Genomic DNA, 20340 nt, shown 5'->3' with positions numbered 1-20340 from the left:
CTTTAAATTTAAACTTCATTAAAACATATAATTATGTTTTCATTACCAAATATTTATTATTTAATTTCTAGAGACAACTCGAACATTAGCATTTGTTTATGAAGATCTGCTATAATAACTTATTCTCAGAAATAGCTCAAGTTACTTCCTGGTACTAAAAACACAGGCATCTGATCCACATATAGTTTTTCTTCCAGACTATCTTGAGATCAAGTATACACATTGTAAAACTGCTACAGAAGTGTCTAGATTTTTAAAAATTTTATTGTGGTTAAAAAATATAAAGGGCAAAAATATAAAGATAATATCATAAGATTGAATCTCACCAGAAAAATGTGCAGCACTTCCTTTGCCTGATGCTAAACTGTGGATATTCATTCCATGGCTGGGGCTCATACTTGGACTACTAAAAGGTCGAGGGCTAACAGGATAACTGTCTTGAGATTTTGGACTTCGGCCTCCCAAACACCGTACTTCACTATCCGTACCATTCACCATTTCTATAAATTGACGCACTCTAAAAAAAGAAAAAACATTTACTTGGATAATCTTCAAAGAGCCATTTATTTAATAGCAACAGATTTCTGAAAGGAGACATTTTAATAACTTGTATTTATCAATAACTTTGGCCTTAAGATAGTATGCTAAAAGCACTAAGTATGATTTTATATACTACTAGTGGCCCGGTGCATGAAATTCATGCACATTAAAAGGGAATTAATTAGAGAAAATATTTTAATCAGCTTCACCTCAGTGCTGGGCGGGGACACATGCAGGCAGCATCACATTCCAGGCCGGGGACACAGGCAAGCAGCTTCACCTAAGCACTGGGCGGGGACGCACGCAGGCAGTGTGACAGTAGCGCTGGGCAGGCCTGTGCGTGCCTCTGCTGGGAGCAGAAGTCCCCGCCCACCAGCTCCTGCCTGCGCGTGCCTCCATCGGAAGCGGCCTCCGCCTCCAAGGCAGCGTGACTTTAGTACTGGGCAGGCCTGAGCGCACCTCTGCTGGGGGCGGAAGTCCCCACCCGTTGCCGCCCATAGTATGTGTGCATGCAGCCTGTTGAACCGTTGCAACTGCGACACCGTTAGGACCAATTAGCATATTACCTCTTTATATATCTATATATCTATATTTATCTATCTATATATAGATATAGATATAGATACTGGTTAGAATATTTTTTAATTTTCCAGAAAAATAGACTATATGCAAAAGCTGTATGTCCTTTAATCAAGATTTACTAAGAAAATGAAAGTTTATCTGTAGCTATAATAAAATCAAAATGGACTACCATTTTAGCCCCCAAATAATTTAATCAAAATAATATTTGCACTTGGTAGCAAATGAAATCATATATAAGAACACGATGGAATTCCAACAGATATTTCATCACCCCTATTCATAGCAGCATTATTCACAATACCCAACTGTGGGAACAACTCAAATATGTAAGATGGATGAGTGAATAAACAAAATGTGGTATATGAATACAATGGAATAACATTCAGCCTGCAAAAGGAAGGAAATTCTGACAGAGCTACAACACAGATGAACTTTGAGGACATTATGCTAAGGGAAATAAGCCAGTTAAATATTTCATAATTCCATTTATATGAGGTACACAGGGTAGTCAAATTCAAATTCAGAAAACAGAATGTTAGTTGTCAGGAAGTAGGGAGAGGAGAAATGGAAAGTTAATGTTTAATGGGTACCAAGTTTTAGTTAGAAAGGTTCTGGAGATGAACAGTTAGCACTGATTACAAAACAATGTGATGGACTTAATACTACTGAACTGTACATGTAAAAATGGCAATTTTTTGTTATGCATATTTATCACAATTTTTTAAAATGCCACAGACTAACTATGAGGTACTTTGCAGAAGGAAAAATAGATTCCCATCTTCTAAGTAAGATTTTCACATTTGGAAACACAGAGATAGAATGACGGAAGACCAAACAAAAGATGCCATCTGTTTATACTCCTCAACACAAGTATTTTTGTAACCTGTTATTTAAACGTGCTCTATTACAAAACTTTATGTCAATATTTGAAAGAAGGTTAAACAAAAATTAAAACATGGAAATTATTTTGGTTACATATAACACACATATATAATAAATATAACATATTTTATTAAACAAACTCACTTCAATGTGAAAAGAAGATTAGGATTTCTTTCAAGTAAACTTGGGTATAACTGTTGTGTTGTTTCAATGGCTTCTCCCATTCTTCCTGCTAACACCAATTTCTGAATTCCTATTTAGAGAGCAAAAGATTAATTTTTTAAAGAGTAGAAACACTATCATATAAGTAATATAGGAAAAACACCTGTTAATCAATACTGAAGTAATAAAAACTAAAGTAAAAAAGATGGCCCTGGCCAGTGTGGCTCAGTTGGTTGGGTGTTGTCCTGTGCACTAAAAGGTTGCCAGTGTGATTCCCAGTCAGGGCACACACCAGGGTTTTGGCTCAATGTCTGGTAGGGGGCATGGAGGAGGCAGTCCATTGATGTTTTGCTTTTATATCCATGTCTCTCTCTCCCCTACCCCCCCATCCCTCGCTCTCTAAAAAAATCAAATAAAAAATCTTTAAAAAAAAGATGGCTATTTTTATGGCATACATGGTGTGGTGATGGGTTCATGCACATATAGTAATCTCCAAACTTATCAAATTACATTCACTAAATACGTACAGCTTTTAATATGTCAACCATACCTCAATAAAGTGGTTTTTAAAAAGACCATAGGAAAGTCAAAGAAGTAATACTCAAAATGTCTTATTCAAATATGATAACCTTTTAATTTTATATCTTTATTGTTGAAAGTAATTATGATAACCTTTTGAAGCAATACTAAAAGAATGCTAGACGTAGTAAGATCTGAATTCAACAGACACTCATTAAGCATTTCTTGTGTCAGGTATTTGTTATATTAGATGATGAGGACACAAAGAATACGTGATCATTTCCTGTTCACAAGAGCTTATTATATAGTGAGACAAAGCATACAGTAGCTACAATATAATGTAGTCAGTGATATTATAGCAGTTTGACCTATAAAAAATTTTTCTTTTCATTCATCATGATTTTGCCCATGTTTTGTTTTTATGCCTACACTCTAATCACGTTATACCCTTCCTGATGGATATACCATTTTTATGATGACTAACTATGGTACAGTTATCATGCTGATTTACCTTTGTAAGAACAGGCCCCACTGCTCTGGCTGAAAACACTAGAACCTAAGCAATAAATGCTTAAGATCAAAACTATCTTAAATTTAGATAGCAATTTAAATGCAAAGGTATTTATCTTTCATGTATTACCTCCACTAACATCTAATTATGGGGCTACTTTACTAATAAATAAAATCATTTTATTAAATGTTTATTTCCTAGAAGGTCAATAAAACATTTTTTAAAAAGTGGTACACATTCTTACAAAGTCTCCAAAATTATATCTTTCTACATCCAGAATGCTAGCAAAGTCCTATGTGAATTTTTTAAAAGGTAATCTTAAAAAATATCAACAAAAATAAATTTCAGAGGCATCTATTTTAAAATTTATAAAAATCAATATAACCAAACCTATAATCTGAAAACAAGTGTGAGCCATGCACCATAAGTCCTTACTTTGTCTATTCTTAATGGAAGCTAATTCTTCTAGAACGGTCTGGTCTGTAGATCTGGCAAAGGCCTCTGCTGTGGCACAGTACCCATGGTGAACTAAGTAAGATGAAACCATTCTTCAAAAAAAAAAAAGAAGAAGAAACACAACTTTTAGTCAAGAGAATACATGCTTCATACTACAATTTACATAAACAAGGTCTACTCTGGTGTTACAAAATTAATCTATTCCCTTGAAATAATTAAGGCTTTAATAACCTCAAGTTTAAAGTTCAAAAAATAATTTTGTTCTTTCATGTAGTATTTCCAAAAAGGTAACTGCAAATGCTATGTTGAGACTACTGTCCCTAAAAATAAGTATTATTAGAGAATCAAGGACACCCCATTTTCTCCAGGTCCTTTATGATTGTTTCCTATCCTTATATTCAATCCTACTCACCATAATTCCTGTTTCACATTTATCACAACTTATCCCAGTAAACTGTTGTCATTTTGTAAAATAAAACAAATGTAAAATAACAGATTAACTCCTTGTATTCTGGACTTCAACCCCTTTCTTTATCTATAAGTTATAGTAGATGGATCACAAGTTGTGAACACAAGAAGTACTAAAGTGAACTTGGATAATCTTCCAGAAAAAAAGTCTATAAAGGTGAAAATACTAATCAGCCTTCTAATCTAAATCAATTAGTATGGCTGTGCACCAGGAGATTAATTATTCAAATGTGATTTATATGTAAGTGACACTCTTCCAAAGAACAGGTTTATTTTGAATAAGCCATCAAGTGGCCAAAACATGTATTTACATTTAACCACAAACTTAGAAAAACTGCTGACTAAGCAATATTAACCCAGATAGTCAATAAAGCCAAATATTCAACTTTAAACCTGCCTTCATTTGGACTACTAAAGACCTGCTAGAAAATGGTAGGAAGAAGCAGTGGTTCAGGGAAGGGGGATTGACCAGAGGGTATTTTAAAAAACAGATTTTTCATTTTATTTCATTTAATTCAAATTATTTTAAGAGGCAGAACCTTTGAAAATAAACTTTCCAGGAGGTCATGTGAGTGTCTATTTCGTGAAGAATGGGGTTGGGGTGGGGGCTCTCACAGAACTCTGGCTGTAGGATAAGATGTTGTTTCCTCTGCTACTACCCTGCCATGATGCTTAGTGGTGACCATTTTTAAAGCATTAAAGGGCAGTGACCCCAGGAAAGCAACTTATCCTAGCTCTAATTCATGGCAACTATGAGAGTCTGGGTCAGGGTTCACTATTCTTTCAACTGCAGGACAAAAGTACTAGTGCAGATTCTGCAATACCTGATGATAATTGCTCTAGTGAAGAAGCATGTTTTCAGAATCATCAAAATATCTTCCAATCATTATCTCCTCCAAAAGGTACACACAAAAACCTTTATTAGATTTTTCAATTTCGGCCTGTTCAAAGCAATTATAAAGACGTTTAAGATGAACTGTGTCAGATTGATGGTATCTGAAAGAATTCGTCATTTTCTTTGGTTATAGTAGTGAAAATGACTATTTAAACTTACTGGTGTTTATTTCACTTTTAAGTTTATACTATTTCAAGCTTTATGAGCTACCATTTAGTACTACTGATATCTGGTGTCATCTTAAGCCTTTCAGTAAAGGTAAGTCTAAAAAGGTGACTGTCATAGGAATTATATTTTCCTGATTTCCATAAAGAAATTCTACTTTTTCATAAAAAGTAAGTTAATAAAACAAATTGAAATTTTTTGGTAAAAAATGAGAGGTTATTCATTTTACAGTACTTTTACTGACTCCCAGTGTGTACTCTGCTGCTGCCCACCCTCCCCTGCTGCTATTAACTGGATCCTAAGTATTTATCCTAAACTTAGGATCCTAACTTCACCTTCACTGTTCCTTGGCTTTATTTCCTTTACCTCCTTTTAAATGTCTAATAATAGCACATACAAGCAAATGGCATTAAAATAATCATAAGATTTTTAAAAATTTATTAAGCCAGAGGTTATTGGTCAGATTTTTCTATTTAGAATAGGCGCAATTAGAACCTTCCTAAATCTAAATGATAAAAAATATTTAGCAAAAAAGGGATATTAGTAAACAAAAATAGCAGACATTATTCTTATAGAATAACTCATTCACTAGAAAAATGTAGCCAAATCCTGAAAACTGAAATATACATATTAAGTCTGTATTCCAGTATATAAACTTTATCATTATTTTGATGCTTATTCTTATTGGGTAATAATTCTTTTTTCCCCATAAATATTTAAACTACTGAACAACATAGTCAAATTCATGTCAAAAAACATGATCCTGAATTATGCAATCTAAATTATCTTTCTGAATTTATCTTTTGCACTGGCACTACTATTAGTTGAATCATGTAACGTATGGAAATCATTAAATGCTATTACTAATGCTAGAAAATGAATTACCCTAACCTAAGTGATCTAGTGTCACTTTATTTCTTCCATCAAATTAATAAGTCAGACTAACATACTATTCTGTATGTTCAAATCAAACATTATTTTTAATTGTTCAAATAGAGTTATTTTTAGAGATTAAAATATTCTTTTGTACCAAAAGAATAACATCCTATATAATAAAAGCCTAATATGCTAAGTGTCCAACTGTTTGACCAGTCACTATGACGTGCACTGACCACCAGGAGGCAGACGCTCTGACCAGTAAGTTAGCTTGCTGCTGAGGTCCGCTGATTGGGACTGGGTGAGATGGGCCGGACATGCCCTGGAGCCCTCCTGCGGTCCCTCCCCAGTCCCAATAGTGCACAGGTGGGATTCCTTGGCCTGGCCTGCACCTTCTCACAATCCGGGACCCCTTGGGGGATGTCAGAGAACCGGTTTCAGCCCGATCCCCACAGGCCAGACCGAGGGACCCCACCAGTGCATGAATCCATGTACTGGGCCCTCTAGTATTTTATAAAAAAGTACTTTTGAATAATATCCATTCAAATTTCTTCACTTACTTTTGTATCATGGTCTGCCATTCTCCTTCTCGATCTCCAATAGGAAACCGGTCTATCTGTGCCTGAATTTTGGTTCTCCACTCCCGCATGTAGTCTTCTATATCAAACACAAAAGGATGTTGCCCAAAATTGGCATCGACGACCTCTCCTGGTGTCTGGAGCCCAACAGTGGGATATAAATTTGGCTGTAAGACAACACATTTCGATAAGCATCTCTCCCTTTTATGTTAAAGACATTCATTCTTTCAAATGCTGTCTCTTTAAAATAACAGAACTACTAATTTTCTTTGTAAATATTTTAAAATCTCAATCCAAAACTAGTAGAGGAAGACTAAAAGCAAATACTCTAAAATACAATCTATACCAGATGGAAAAATCTCATTTCTTGTCATCTAATCAGGGAGGGAGGGAGGGAGGGAAGAGGGAGGGAGGGAAAAAGGAAGAGACAACCTCAGTACTTTTTTATTTGTTCAGAAACCACATGAAAACAAACTTTTAATAATAAATTGCTCTTAAGAATATGTCATATAGGTCCTGGCCAGTGTGGCTCAGTTGGTTGGAATGGGTCTCATACACTGAAAGGTCTTGGTTTCAATTCCGGACCCAGGTCCAGGCCCATGTGAAGGCAACCGATTGTTTCTCTCTCACATTGATGTCTCTCCCCCCACCCCCGTCTCTAAAAAGAAAAAAGAAATCAATGAATATGACCTTGGGTGAGGATTTAAGAAAAGAAAGTCATATACTAGTTACAGAGATTCAAGTATAAACACATAACTCAGGTTTATACTTTTATATATGATACTAGAGGCCCGGTGCACAAAAATGTGTGCACTGGCAGGGGAGGGGGAGTGGGGGGGGTGTCCCTCAGACCCACTTGTGCCCTCTCACAATCTGGGACCCCTCGGGAGATAACCACCTGCTGGCTTAGGCCCGCTCCCTGGGTGGCAGATGGCAGGCCCGATCCCTTGGTGCCTGCCCCGCCTCCCTGGGTCACACACACGGCAGGGCCGATCTGGGGGTTGGGGTGCCGCCCGGGGTCGTGCACATGGCATGGCTGATCTGGGGGTTGGGGCGCCACCCGGGGTTGGGTCGCACGCGGGATGCCCGGGCTGGCCGGCCGATCACTGCTGCCCTGCCTGGCTGCCCCGGGTCAGGTCGCACACAGGATGCCCGGATGGAGGCCGGGCGGGCTGGCCAATCACTGCTGCACCACCCGGCCACCCCGGGTCGGGTCGTACACAGACGCCCGCCGCCCCAGGTCGAAGATAGCAGGCTGGGATGGCAGCAGGGCAGGTGGGATGGCGCTGTCCCGCCCCACCGCCCCAGGTCACAAATAGCAGGCCCAGATGGCGGCAGGGCAGGCGGGGTGGCGTTGTCCCGCCCTGCCTGCAGTATGCAAATTAGCCGCCATCTTTGTTGGCGGTTAATTTGCATATCGTGCTGATTAGCCGATGGGAGGCATAGCGAAGGTACGGTCAATTACCATGTTTGTCTATTATTAGATAGGATATGTGATGCATTTCTAGAAATGAATGTGAAAGCTAGTTGCCACAAAAGTACAATCCTAACTAGGCAAGTGCTATTTTAAGTTTACTAATTTCATTTATTTGTCTATTTGGGATGCCTTTATAAAAGGACTAGAGGCCTGGTGCACGAAATCGTAAACTTGGTGGGGTCCCTCAGTATGGCCTGCAGGGAATGGGCTGAAACCGCCAGTCTGTCGCTGCCTGCCACTCCTGCCTACTGCTCCTGCTCATCCCGGCCCCACTGCGCCTGCCACGGGCTCGCGCCAAGTCAGTCCACATTGGGAGAGGCTCACCCCGCCATGGCGGCGCTCACCAGCTGTGAACCCTGTGTCTGGTACCCATTGGTCAGCTGAGTGGCACTCCCGCTGTGGGAGCACACTGACCACGAGGGGGCAGCTCCTGCATTTAGCGTCTGAACCCTGGTAGTCAGTCCACGTCATAGCAACCAGTCAACCCATCATTTGGTTGTTCAGTTGCTTAGGCTTTTATATATATACTAGAGGCCCGGTGCACACAGGGAAAAAACTCAGGTCTCTCTACTTCTAGCACAGTATTCTTCCCACTAAAACCCATTACAAAATTATAATGTATTTTAGAACAAAAATATATAAAGCCAGGGCTCTTAATAAGGATATAAATAGAATAAAAGCAAAAGACTCTTAATAAGAATATAAATAGAATAAAAAGCAATCCTATTCATTAAGCAGAGTTTATAATTCTGATGTTCAGCAACGTCCAAACAGAGATGCTTTTAAAATGGCTTGCTAATCTTAATTTTTCTTAACAAATTCAGGAAAAGAACTCAGATCAATACTACAAAAATCAGCATTCATGAATACTCTGATAAAAAATGTGCCATACAAAGGTTTCAGTAATAGTGTGAACAACAACAACAAAATTGGGGTGGGGGGGGAACAAGAACATTTTAGATTAAAAAAAAGTTTCAAACTTCCCTATGAGAAAACTTGCCATAAAGGTCAAGAAAAATAAACTTTATAGAACAAATATCTGCCACACATGTGAGAAAGGATCATTTCAAATATAAAAAATTCTCATAGCCGAAACCAGTTTGGCTCGGTGGATAGAGCGTCGCCCTGCGGACTGAAGGGTCCTGGGTTCGATTCTGGTCAAGGGCATGTACCTGGGTTGCGGGCACATCCCCGGTGGGGGATGTGCAGGAGGCAGCTGATCGATGTTTCTCATCGATGTTTCTAACTCTCTATCTCTCTCCCTTCCTCTCTGTAAAAAATCAATAAAATATATTAAAAAAAATTCTCATAATACAGGTAGACAAAGATTACTAGTTCAATTACAATAAAGACACTTCGTTCAATTTTAAAAAATGCAAATAAAAACAAGTTGATTTTTTTTTGCACATCAGGTTAAGATTTAAGACTGAGAATACTCAAGTATTGATGAAGTTTGAGAAAATAAGCCCTCTCTTCCACTGTACACAGAAATGTAAACTGATCTTTTAAAAAGAAATTTTGGCAAAATCTATTAAAATTGACAAAGCAATTTCACTTGTAACAATTTAATCCTAGAGAAAAACAAACATATGCAAGGACATATGTCCTATAGCATTGTTTGTAACTGCAAATAAAAAATTAAAAAGAATGTCCATTTATAGGACATTCACCGAAACCCAGACTCCAATAATTATTATATGCCATTATTTTATGTCTAAGAAATAACACTGCCCACTAAATTCTGACAGACCACAGATCCTAAGATGCCCCATCTCATAAATGTTAAATTATAAAATTAAGCAAAATCAGTAAAAAAATGTGTACACTGACAAAGATGCCCAATATATATTACTAAATGAAGAAAGCAAGCTATAGAATAGTGCATAAACTATAACCCCATCTTTTCTGTAAACATTTATACAATGGACATACTGGTTAACATAAGTTTAGAAATAGATATGAAAGGCTATATACCCAAGTTAACACAGTCATCATATTTAAAGAGGCTGGCACATTTGTGTATTTCTAAACATTTCTATTATCTGCATACTAAAACTATATATTACTGTTGTAATCAGAAAGTGATATAATACTGAAAATTTGTTAAAGTCAGGTGGGCTCAATGAAAAGTAACTAAGTTTTAATATCATTTACTTGATCTTAAAACTAAAGAATTTGAGGAAAAGGAATTAAGGACATAGCATTTAACTGGTCAACTATAAATTTAAAAAATGTAATAGAAATCTTAAATTGCAAGATTATAGATTTCTAAAAGTAGAATATAACAATGCAATGGTTTTTAGTTTACTCAGAGTTGTATAGCCATCGTCATTATCAAATTTACATTTTCATCACTCCACAAAAGTAACCCATACCCATCACAGACTCCCCATTCCTCATCACTGTAACTCTGATAACCATTAATCTATTTTCTGATCCTAAAGATTTGCCCATTCTGGACATTTTGTATAAACAGAATTATACAATGTATGTCTTTTGTGACTGGCTTCTTTCAGTTAGCATAACGTTTCGAGGTCCATCCATGTTGTAGTATGTATCTCAATTATGGATTTATGTAAAACAATGTTTCCCAGGAAACTGTTTCTCAAAAAAAAACAACAACAAAACAACACAAAAATCACTCCTGCACATGTAGAATTAGACAAAAGTGAGAATAATTTAAGTCTCTAATAAGATAATAGAAAAATAGATCTCCTCATTTCTATTGCCTTAGGAAAAAATAGATTCTATTCAAAAGCTAAATATACACAATAAAATCATGTTCTCAATAGCATAAGCTTTGTTTTATTTCATTTAAAATATTTTTTCTATGAAAATAAAAGCAAATAATGTATCTATAAAAAGATTTCAAATCAGCCTAAGGAACTGGAAAGCTGGATTATTTTAAATGAGAACTGCTTTTATAACAAAAGAACTTTACTTAATCCCATACTGAATTAGTCAGTTTATAAATGGACATTTCTCAAACTGGTGAGGCGAGCTGGGGAAGAAATATTATTCTGAAGTAGATCTAAGGTTTTCAAGTTGTATAAACACCCTGTGCTCCATAACTCTAATACAGTCTAGGTCAGTGATGGCGAACCTATGACAGGCGTGTCAGAGGTGACACGAGAACTCATTTTTTTGGTTGATTTTTCTTTGTTAAATGGCATTTAAATATATAAAATAAATATCAAAAATATAAGCCTTTGTTTTACTATGGTTGCAAATATCAAAAAATTTCTATATGTGACACGGCACCAGAGTTAAGTTAGGGTTTTTCAAAACGCTGACACGCCGAGCTCAAAAGGTTCGCCATCACTGGTCTAGGTAAACTTTTTGTTCTGTAAATATACATACTCTCTACTAGAATTTAATGCTACAACTAAAGAGTGAGAGATCACAGGTACAAAACACATACAAATACTTGTTTGGTGGTCCCTTTAAGGGAAAACTTTTTCCTCCCTTTTTTAAGTAGAAGAATGGTATGTTGCATGTGTAAGTCCCAGAAGATCTCAGTCATATAAATAAAGAACTCTCCAAACCACAATCACCATAACCACCACTTTACTCACTGTTACAAACTGAGTATCACCACTGGTTAATTATAGACAAGGCAAAACATAACTGGGGATTCTAAAGTGGGACAAAAAATAGTTATAAGGTAAGAAAAACATGTCCACAACCAGCTAAGCCTTTTCCAAATAAATGATCACCATCTACCAAGAAACAAAGAATCTGCTCACTCTGACAAGTTGATTTTACTTTAGTGCCACAAAAAGAGGAAAAAAAAAATCCATCCGGTAAGTCCTTTAACCAATTCCAAATGAAACTTACAAAACATTTGCAATGGTTCTGAACATCAACCTACCTACCACCATCCACACCTATGCTCGACCACCCTTCCCTCCTACCCCCTTCACCACAGATGCTCTTCTTTTTTAATCCTTGTAGGGAGGACAAGCTTAGAGAGAGGGAGAGGGGGAGGAGGAGAGGAGAAGAGGAGAGAGGAAGAGAAGAAGGGGGGAGAGGGGGGCAAGGGGAGAGGGGGGCAAGGGGAGAGGGGGGCAAGGGGAGAGGGGGAGAGGGAGGGATCAAACCAAGGGATCAAACCAACTAAGCTACCCAGACAGGGCCTCAGGTCCAAAATCTTGAAGTTAGATACTGATTCTCATATTTTCACATCTAATTCATCAAACTGATTCTCATATTTTCACATCTAATTCATCAAAAAATTCTCTTGGCTTACAGTGGATTTTTAAAAAAACACTTCTTTTTTTATTCATACTCTTGAATCCATCTGGAACTTACTGTGGTATAAATATAAAACAAAATCCTAAGATTATATATATTTTTAAAACAAACACTTGTTCCACCACTACTTATTAAATAATGCTTCTTGGGGGGCAATTTTGATCTGTAGACTCTGAATTTTCTTGGGTTAGCAAAGTTTTTTCTATAACTTTGAATTCTTCTGTTTTTCTAGGATTTTCTTGAGGGATATTAATATTCTATACCTTAGCCCTAACCGGTTTGGCTCAGTGGATAGGGCGTCGGCCTGTGGACTGAAAGGTCCCGGGTTTGATTCCGGTCAAGGGCATGTACCTTGGTTGTGGGCACATCCCCAGTAGGGGGTATGCAGGAGGCAGCTGATCGATGTTTCTCTCTCATCGATGTTTCTAGCTCTCTATCACTCTCCCTTCCTCTCTGTAAAAAATCCATAAAAAATATTTAAAAAAAATCTATACCTTAGATGTCTATTCTTTGCCTCTGAGTATCCTGTCATCTCAAAACACCCCTGAAACTGGAATGTGTCTTAGAATTAATGGCACCCTACATCTGGCCAGGCAGCTGTTATGATGCAACTGTCACTGCCTGCACAGGTGTGAATTTGTTAAAAAATGAGCTCACAAAAAAATTTGGGACTTGATTGTTTTTCCTGATGAAACATCTGGGTAACTGCAACCCTAAGACATTTTAGTCAACAAGCCAACTAAGAAAGGAATACAAGAGTCTTGGCTATTGTCAGAACACCTGTGGTTAATACTTTCTGGCAATATTAAGAAAGTGATAGCAACAAAACCTGTACAATGCAATCAGGAGCTTAGAAGAAAATACCAGACATAATGGAGAACTATTAAGAAATGTTCTTGATGGCATAGAAGACAATGTCATGTAGAAAACCACAGACATCAACTCTAAAAAAGTGTTAAGGACTTGGACTCTGAACATAAGAAGTTTGGGGAACACTTTAGTCAATTTATATTGCTATTTCATCATTTTTAGGCATACAAGTAATATTGATTAAAAATATATTAAGTACCCTCAAAGATCAATGGGTAAATGTAAAATAAAAATTCAAGTGATAAGAGAGCATATATATATATCTACCCTATCTAATAAAAGACAAAAAGGGTAATTAACCGTACCCCCACTATGCTTCCCATTGGCTAATCAGGGCGATATGCAAATTAACTGCCAACAAAGATGGCGGCTGGCAGCCACGCAGCTGAATTGAGCAGGAGGCTTGCTTGCTCCAGTGATGGAGGAAGCCAAGGTTCCCGGTCTGCCGCGGCCTGGCTCTGAGCCCGAAAGCAACAATGTTTCAATTATAGGAGCTCAACAAACCCCAGATACCTGCTTTCAGCAGGCTGTGGCCTCGGAGCTGAGAGCGCCAGTGACGGCAACAATGTTTCAATTATAGAAGGTAAATAAATCTCAGAATAAAAAAAAAAAAAAGAAAAAAAGGAGAGGCTGGGCGCTTCAGTCCCTGGCCAGCCAGAAAACGGCCCTCAGCCCCTCACCCAGATTGGCCAGGCACCCCAGTGGGGACACCCACCCTAAAGGGGGTGTGGCCAGCCTGAAAACAGCCATCAGCCCCTCATCCAGGCTGGCTAGGCACCCTAGTGGGGACCCCCACTCTGAAGGGGTGTGACCAGCTGCAAACAGCCATCAGCCCCTCACCCAGGCTGGCCAGGCACCCCAGCGGGACCCCCACCCTGATCTGGGACACCCTTCAGGGCAAACCAGCCGGCTCCCACTCGTGCACCAGGCCTCTATCCTATATAGTAAAAGGGTAATATGCAAACTGACTCTAACAGCAGAAAGACTGGGAATGACTGGTCACTATGACACACACTGACCACCAGGGGGCAGATGCTCAATGCAGGAGCTGCCCTCTGGTGGTCAGTGTGCTCCCACATGGGGGAGCTCTGCTCAGCCACAAGCCAGGCTGATGGCTGCCAGTACAGTGGTGGTGGTGGGAGCCTCTCCTGCCTCCTCAGCAGTGCTAAAGATGTCGGACTGCAGCTTCGGCCTACTCCCTGCTGGCAAGTGGACATCCCCCGAGGGCTGCCGGGCTGCCAGAGGGAAGCCTGATTGCCATCTTAGGCCCGGGGAGCAGGCCTAAGCCAGCAGGTGGTCATCCACTGATGGGTCCCAGACTGTGAGAGGGCACAGGCCAGGCTGAGGGACCCCCCACCCCCGAGTGGACAAATTTTTGTGCACCGGGCCTCTAGTATATATATAAAAGCCCAGCGACTGGAAAAAAAAAAAGCCCAGCAACTGGAATGGTGGAACAACCAGGCGCTATGATACGCACTGCGGTGGCCAACTGGCCCGATCTGAGCCCCGATCGCCCCCTCCAACCTCCTGTGGCCCCTCCCCCTGGCCCACCCCATCCCCGATTGGCCCCCCCATCCTTATTGGGGGCAGGGCGAGCCAGACCCCACCCATGCAAGAATTTGTGCACCAGGCCTCTAGTTGAATTATAGTTTGCTAGTTTTCCCCTCCTAGTGTTATATGTGATGCATATATTACAACTAGAGGCCCAGTGCACAGATTCATGCACTGGTGGGGTCCCTCGACCTGGACTGCGGGGACTGGGCTGAAACCAGCAGTCCGACATCCCCTGAGGGGTCCCAGATTGTGAGAGGGTGCAGGCCAGGCCGAGGGACTCCACTGGTGCATGAATCTGTGCACCAGGCCTCTAGTATGCATATAAGATCTTTGGTTAAGCTCTTCCCAGCCTGGCTTGCACCCTCTCCAATCCGGGACCCCTTGGGGGATGTCTGCCGATTTAGGCCAGATCCCGCTAAACCGGCAGTCAGACATCCCTCTCGAAATCCGGGACTGCTGGCTCCTGACTGCTCACCTGCCTGCCTGATCACCCCTAACCACCTCTGCCAGCCTGCCTGATCACCCCTAACTGCTCCTGCCTGCCTGATCGCCCCTAACTGCTCTCCCCTGCCAGCCTGATTGTCCCTAACTCTGCCTCGGCCCCAGCCACTGTGGCTTTGTACGGAAGGATGTCTGGAAGACATCTGGTCTAATTAGCATGTTATGTTTTTATTAATATAGATAGAGCCTTAGATTTGGTAAATAAGGTATCTAGAATCACACTTCTTACACCTCACCTGAATTTCTGTAATAGCCCCTCTCAAATCTGTTTGTCTCTACCCTTACTCTCCCGCCTCCCTTCCCCAGCGTAATTTTTCCATCCAGCTGCCAGTGGTCCTTTGAAAACTAAAGTTGTATCATGATAACTAAAAAACTCTGCAATGTCTCTGTATTTCACTCAAAGTAAATGCTGAAGTCCTTACAATGGCCCTCAAGGTCCAGACGATCTAGCCAACCCCCACACCCATCATTATCTCTGACTCATCTCCTACTACTCTCTGCCTTTCTCGTGTCTCTCTACCTCACTTCATGCTATTCTTCAAACATACCAGACATGATCCTGCTTTAGTACCATACCCCTAACTGTTCCCTTTGCTTGGAATATTCTTGATCTATATATCCATTTAGTTATCTCCCTTACTTCTTCAAAAGCCTCTGCTCAAATATTACCTTGACCAAAGGTGAGCAAATTGTATATCCTGTGTTCTGTTTGGTATTCCCACACTCTTTTTTCTCTTTATTTGAAAAGTGCTTAAAACCTTTTAAAATATTATAATTTGCCGAAACCGGTTTGGCTCAGTAGATTGAGCGTCAGCCTGCGGACTGAAAGGTCCCAGGTTCGATTCCGGTCAAGGGCATGTACCTGGGTTGCGGGCACATCCCCAGTAGGAGATGTGCAGGAGGCAGCTGATCGATGTTTCTCATCGATGTTTCTAACTCTCTATCTCTCTCCCTTCCTCTCTGTAAAAAATCCATAAAAAATATTTTAAAAAAAGAATTATAATTTACTTATTTTTAATGTATTGTTTATTCTCTAACTACTCCAGCTTGAGGACAGAGACCTTACTATTTTCTTGACTGATATATCACAGAACCTGCCACACAGTATGCGTGCAATACACACTAAATTAAAAAATGACTAGAATTGCTGTACAGGCACTTGCTAAAAAGTCCAATAATACCAAAGAAACATATTTCAAATAAACACAATTACATTAAAAAGTATATTTTAATAATAAATTCTGATTTATTTTTTAGCTACAACGAAGTTCCCTTGTTCAACGGTGTGCAGTGAAATTTGGAGCTTAATTTCTGAAGATCCACACCAATGGTGACTAGAGAAATATCTCTAGTCTATGCACAGCATATAAATTGAATGTCAATAAGAATGCATTCTAAACAAGTTTAGTACTAGTTTTATACTTTGTTTCATTAAAAATGCAAAACTGATTTTTTAAAAAAAACAACACAAGTCTTACCGGTAGGTCAGTGAAAGCAATACCTGAAGGGAAAAAAAAAAGGTGGCATTAGAAGCTGTTTTGCAAAGGCAGACTATGGCGACAAGCTAAGTTTCTAATTAAAATGAAGAAAAAAGAATGGCAAAGGCAGAGAAGAAAAAAAATTAAAAACCCAAATACAAAATAATGAGTGATTTTTTCTTAATAACACTAACAGGTCTGACTGAATGCTGACCCTTTTTCAAGATCACACACCAATTTTATTTTGGGAGTACTGCTATTGATTCCAGGATTTCTGAAATGATTTTAGATATGTCTTCAAAGCTATGTTAGACATCATGTAAGAAAATCAGTTGTAAAATAATCATTTGAATTTCGACCAATATCCAAGATGCTTTATCCAACCTTACCATTTAATCTTCCTCACTTAGATTTAGCTTTTAAATAATTTTGGAAGGGAAAGATTTTATGTTGCACTAAAAAGGTAAACAATGTAAAATACAATATGTTTGTTCTTTAGAAAAATAAAATGTCTTATAAAAGAATATTCTTGAATAACCTTTGACTACTCTGAAAAAAAAAATTCCTCCTTCAAAGGATAAAGATGTAAACAGTTGAGAATTTCTCTTGAATGTCCTCTGACAGTAATTTCAAGTCATGTTTCAAATACACTTGAATAATGATAATATTGGAATAAGTCTCCTAGCATCCCAAAGTGGTTATTTAATAATCTCCCTTAAAATATTAAAATATATTACTTAGCCGAAAATAATAAACCAAACGTTCCTATAGCACTTTATTCATATGATTAAAAAGACTTGAATTCTAGAATAATGGCAGGAGGTGATGTTGGTGAATGGGTTAATATCAAACCTTCCAGTCTAAACACACATTAAAACCAATTGGAAGACCACACCAGCACTACCCCTACAGTGCTGATCACCACAGAAAAAGTGAGGGCATTTCTGTTAAATTGTCTTCCCACTTGAGATTCTTTAACTATATAATTGTACTGTACCATCAGAAAACTGACTCTATCCATGAAAGTACTAAAGTTAAAAGATAAACTGACCATATATCTTTACTATATATGCTTTAAAATAAATGTGTATAAATAGTGCTTTGTAGTGAAAGTCTTTTTTGAAACTAGTAAATTAATGCCCTGCCACTCCAGTGAAATAATCTGATTACTTTTAGCTTCATTCATAGAAAAGCAAAGTGGCTGTGGGCCAAACAACTATGAAAATTTATTCTAAAAGTTTCAGAAAACTTTTACAGGAAATAAAGAATAAATATTTCAATAAAATGTTACCATACATAATTGCCATTTTCATAAAAGCCTAATCAATTATTTTCCTCAAAGATGTCTATTTACAAAACTGCCAAATTTATATTCCTTTAGTAAAAAATTCCTTTTTGCTATTACTCAAATCGCTCTTTACTAAACACTCTCATAAAAACTCTAACTTAATTTCATAGACTAACACTTTTGACCACTGCCAAATATAGCTATCTAAACCTATAGTGAGACCACAAAAAGATGCCAGTTTAATAAGTTGGTATAATTATTTAAATACACAAAAAGCAAGTTTTTTATATTTCTAACTTCCTGATTTGTCAAGATGCTTTTTGAAAAGTGATCTTCAATTGATGAATGATACTCATTAAAACTAAGTAAAAAAATTTCAAATTACGTTAACCTAAATATTGAAATGTTTCTCCTTTAATTTGTTTCTCAAATAAAAACCTTTCCATTTCTCCTTTTATAGTAAATACATATTTTAAAAACCTTCATGAGACAGAAATTAAAGATGTATCAGCTTTTGGGTGAAACTTATCCACTTTGGGAAGTACTACAAGGAACAGTAACTGAATAATATTTTATCTTCTAGACGTTAGACTCTGGACCAGAGGTAAGCACAATTCTCCTACAAAGAGCCAGAGAGTAAATATTTCCTTCTCCTTAAGCCATATGGCCTCTGTTACAACTACTCAATTCTGCCACCGTAGCAGGAAGGCAGCCATACACAGTGCATAAAAATGGATGTGGCTGCATTCCAATAAAACTTCAGAAAAAACAGACAGGAGACAGATTTGGCACATCTAAAGAAATTTGGTTCTAAAGAAATAACTATGCTCACCGATGTTTTACCACTGCATCCCTGGCACCTGGCCCAGAGTGTGGCAAACAATGATAATAAACATTTACTGAGCACTCACTTTGTGTCAGGCAATCAGTTAAGAATTGTACACGCATCATTTCAGTTTAGTCTAACAACCTTAATAAGGTAGGCATCATAGTGAAACTATTTTACAAACTGAGGCACAGAAATGTGTTAAATAACTTGCATAAGGTCACATGGCCTAAACCAGGACACAAAATCAGGCAACTAAAGAAACCATATTAACCACTATATACTGCCTCTCTATGTGCTTAATAAATATTTATTAATTTATAAATAATGTCAAATGTTTCAAATTTACTTTAAAAAATTGAATGTAATTCCATCATTATGTACTCTTAAAAAAAATCTCACATTTTAAAAAGTTTTCTTATTCAGGAGAAGATTTAAATATTTGTAAAAATCTAACAGAAAAAAAACAAAATCACCTCTTCTCATATTTCAAAATAAAATTTCTTTGGAATAAAGTTTAAGAAAACTGTAAAAAGACTGATTTTAATTTTAAAATATGCCTTTTGCATTTCTGAACCCAAAGTCATACCTAAGAGAGGATTTCTCCTGGTTTAAGATATTCAATATCTTTAGCAGCCAAGACATGAAGACTACCCTAATTAACTGCTTTGATAAATCAAAGCCAGAATAGTAACAATGAATAAATTGAAGGGGCTGTACCCTTATAGAAACCAGTTAGCTATAACAATCAAATTACAAATACACAACAAATTTGCATGGCATCCTTAACATTCTTACACTGATAAGAATACTTAACCCTTGAACAAAGCAGGGGCTTGGGACACTGACCCGTGTGCAGTTAAAAATCCACATATAACTTCTGACTCCCCACAAATGCTTAACTACTAATAGCCTGTTGACCACTACTCTTACCAATAAACAGTTGATTAACACATATTTTGTACATCATATGTATTATATCCTGTATTCTTACAATAAAACTAGAGAAAAGAAAATGTTATTAAGAAAATCATAAAGAAGATAAAATACATTTACAGTACTGTTTGTATTTACTGAAAAAAATCCACATACAAGTGGATTAAAACCTGTTCTATGATGAACTGTGTATAAGGATCTTTTGTGGACTTGAGACAATCTTTAAGTCAGATAACACAGGACTTCAGAATCAATATTAATAATCAGAGGGAAGCATTTTAAGCCAAATATAAATATAAAGATACTCACTTTATATTAAGAATATGTTGAGACACTAATAAAAAATAACTATTACCGATACACTTAGAAATTTAGAATTTTTCTCTGAAATGACAGAAAGAATAGTTTTTGTATTGAAGAATATACATTACATGTCTAAGCATACCATTTGCAATCTAATTTTTAAATACAAAGTAACCTAGAGGCCCGGGGCCCAAAATTCTTCCGGGGGGGGGGGGGGGG

At 37.9% G+C, this 20340-nt stretch overlaps 1 protein-coding gene across 1 annotated transcript in view; it reads right to left on the bottom strand.

The window, feature by feature from the left end:
- Positions 1 to 20340, bottom strand: part of RANBP9 (RAN binding protein 9) — a 95554-nt gene that overhangs the window by 18271 nt on the left and 56943 nt on the right. The window contains exons 5-9 of the mRNA XM_006091766.1: positions 16769 to 16791; positions 6617 to 6801; positions 3632 to 3744; positions 2149 to 2257; positions 327 to 517 (exon numbers count right to left, since the gene is read on the bottom strand). Of these exons, the coding sequence (XP_006091828.1) occupies positions 327 to 517; positions 2149 to 2257; positions 3632 to 3744; positions 6617 to 6801; positions 16769 to 16791 (621 nt within the window). The remainder of the gene's footprint in view (positions 1 to 326; positions 518 to 2148; positions 2258 to 3631; positions 3745 to 6616; positions 6802 to 16768; positions 16792 to 20340) is intronic.

The sequence above is a fragment of the Myotis lucifugus genome, unplaced genomic scaffold (assembly GCF_000147115.1).
Source record: "Myotis lucifugus unplaced genomic scaffold, Myoluc2.0 scaffold_95, whole genome shotgun sequence".
NCBI classification, from domain to species: domain Eukaryota; kingdom Metazoa; phylum Chordata; class Mammalia; order Chiroptera; family Vespertilionidae; genus Myotis; species Myotis lucifugus.
Note: the sequence above shows the minus strand (reverse complement) of the source record. Positions and strands in the feature narration are given on the sequence as shown.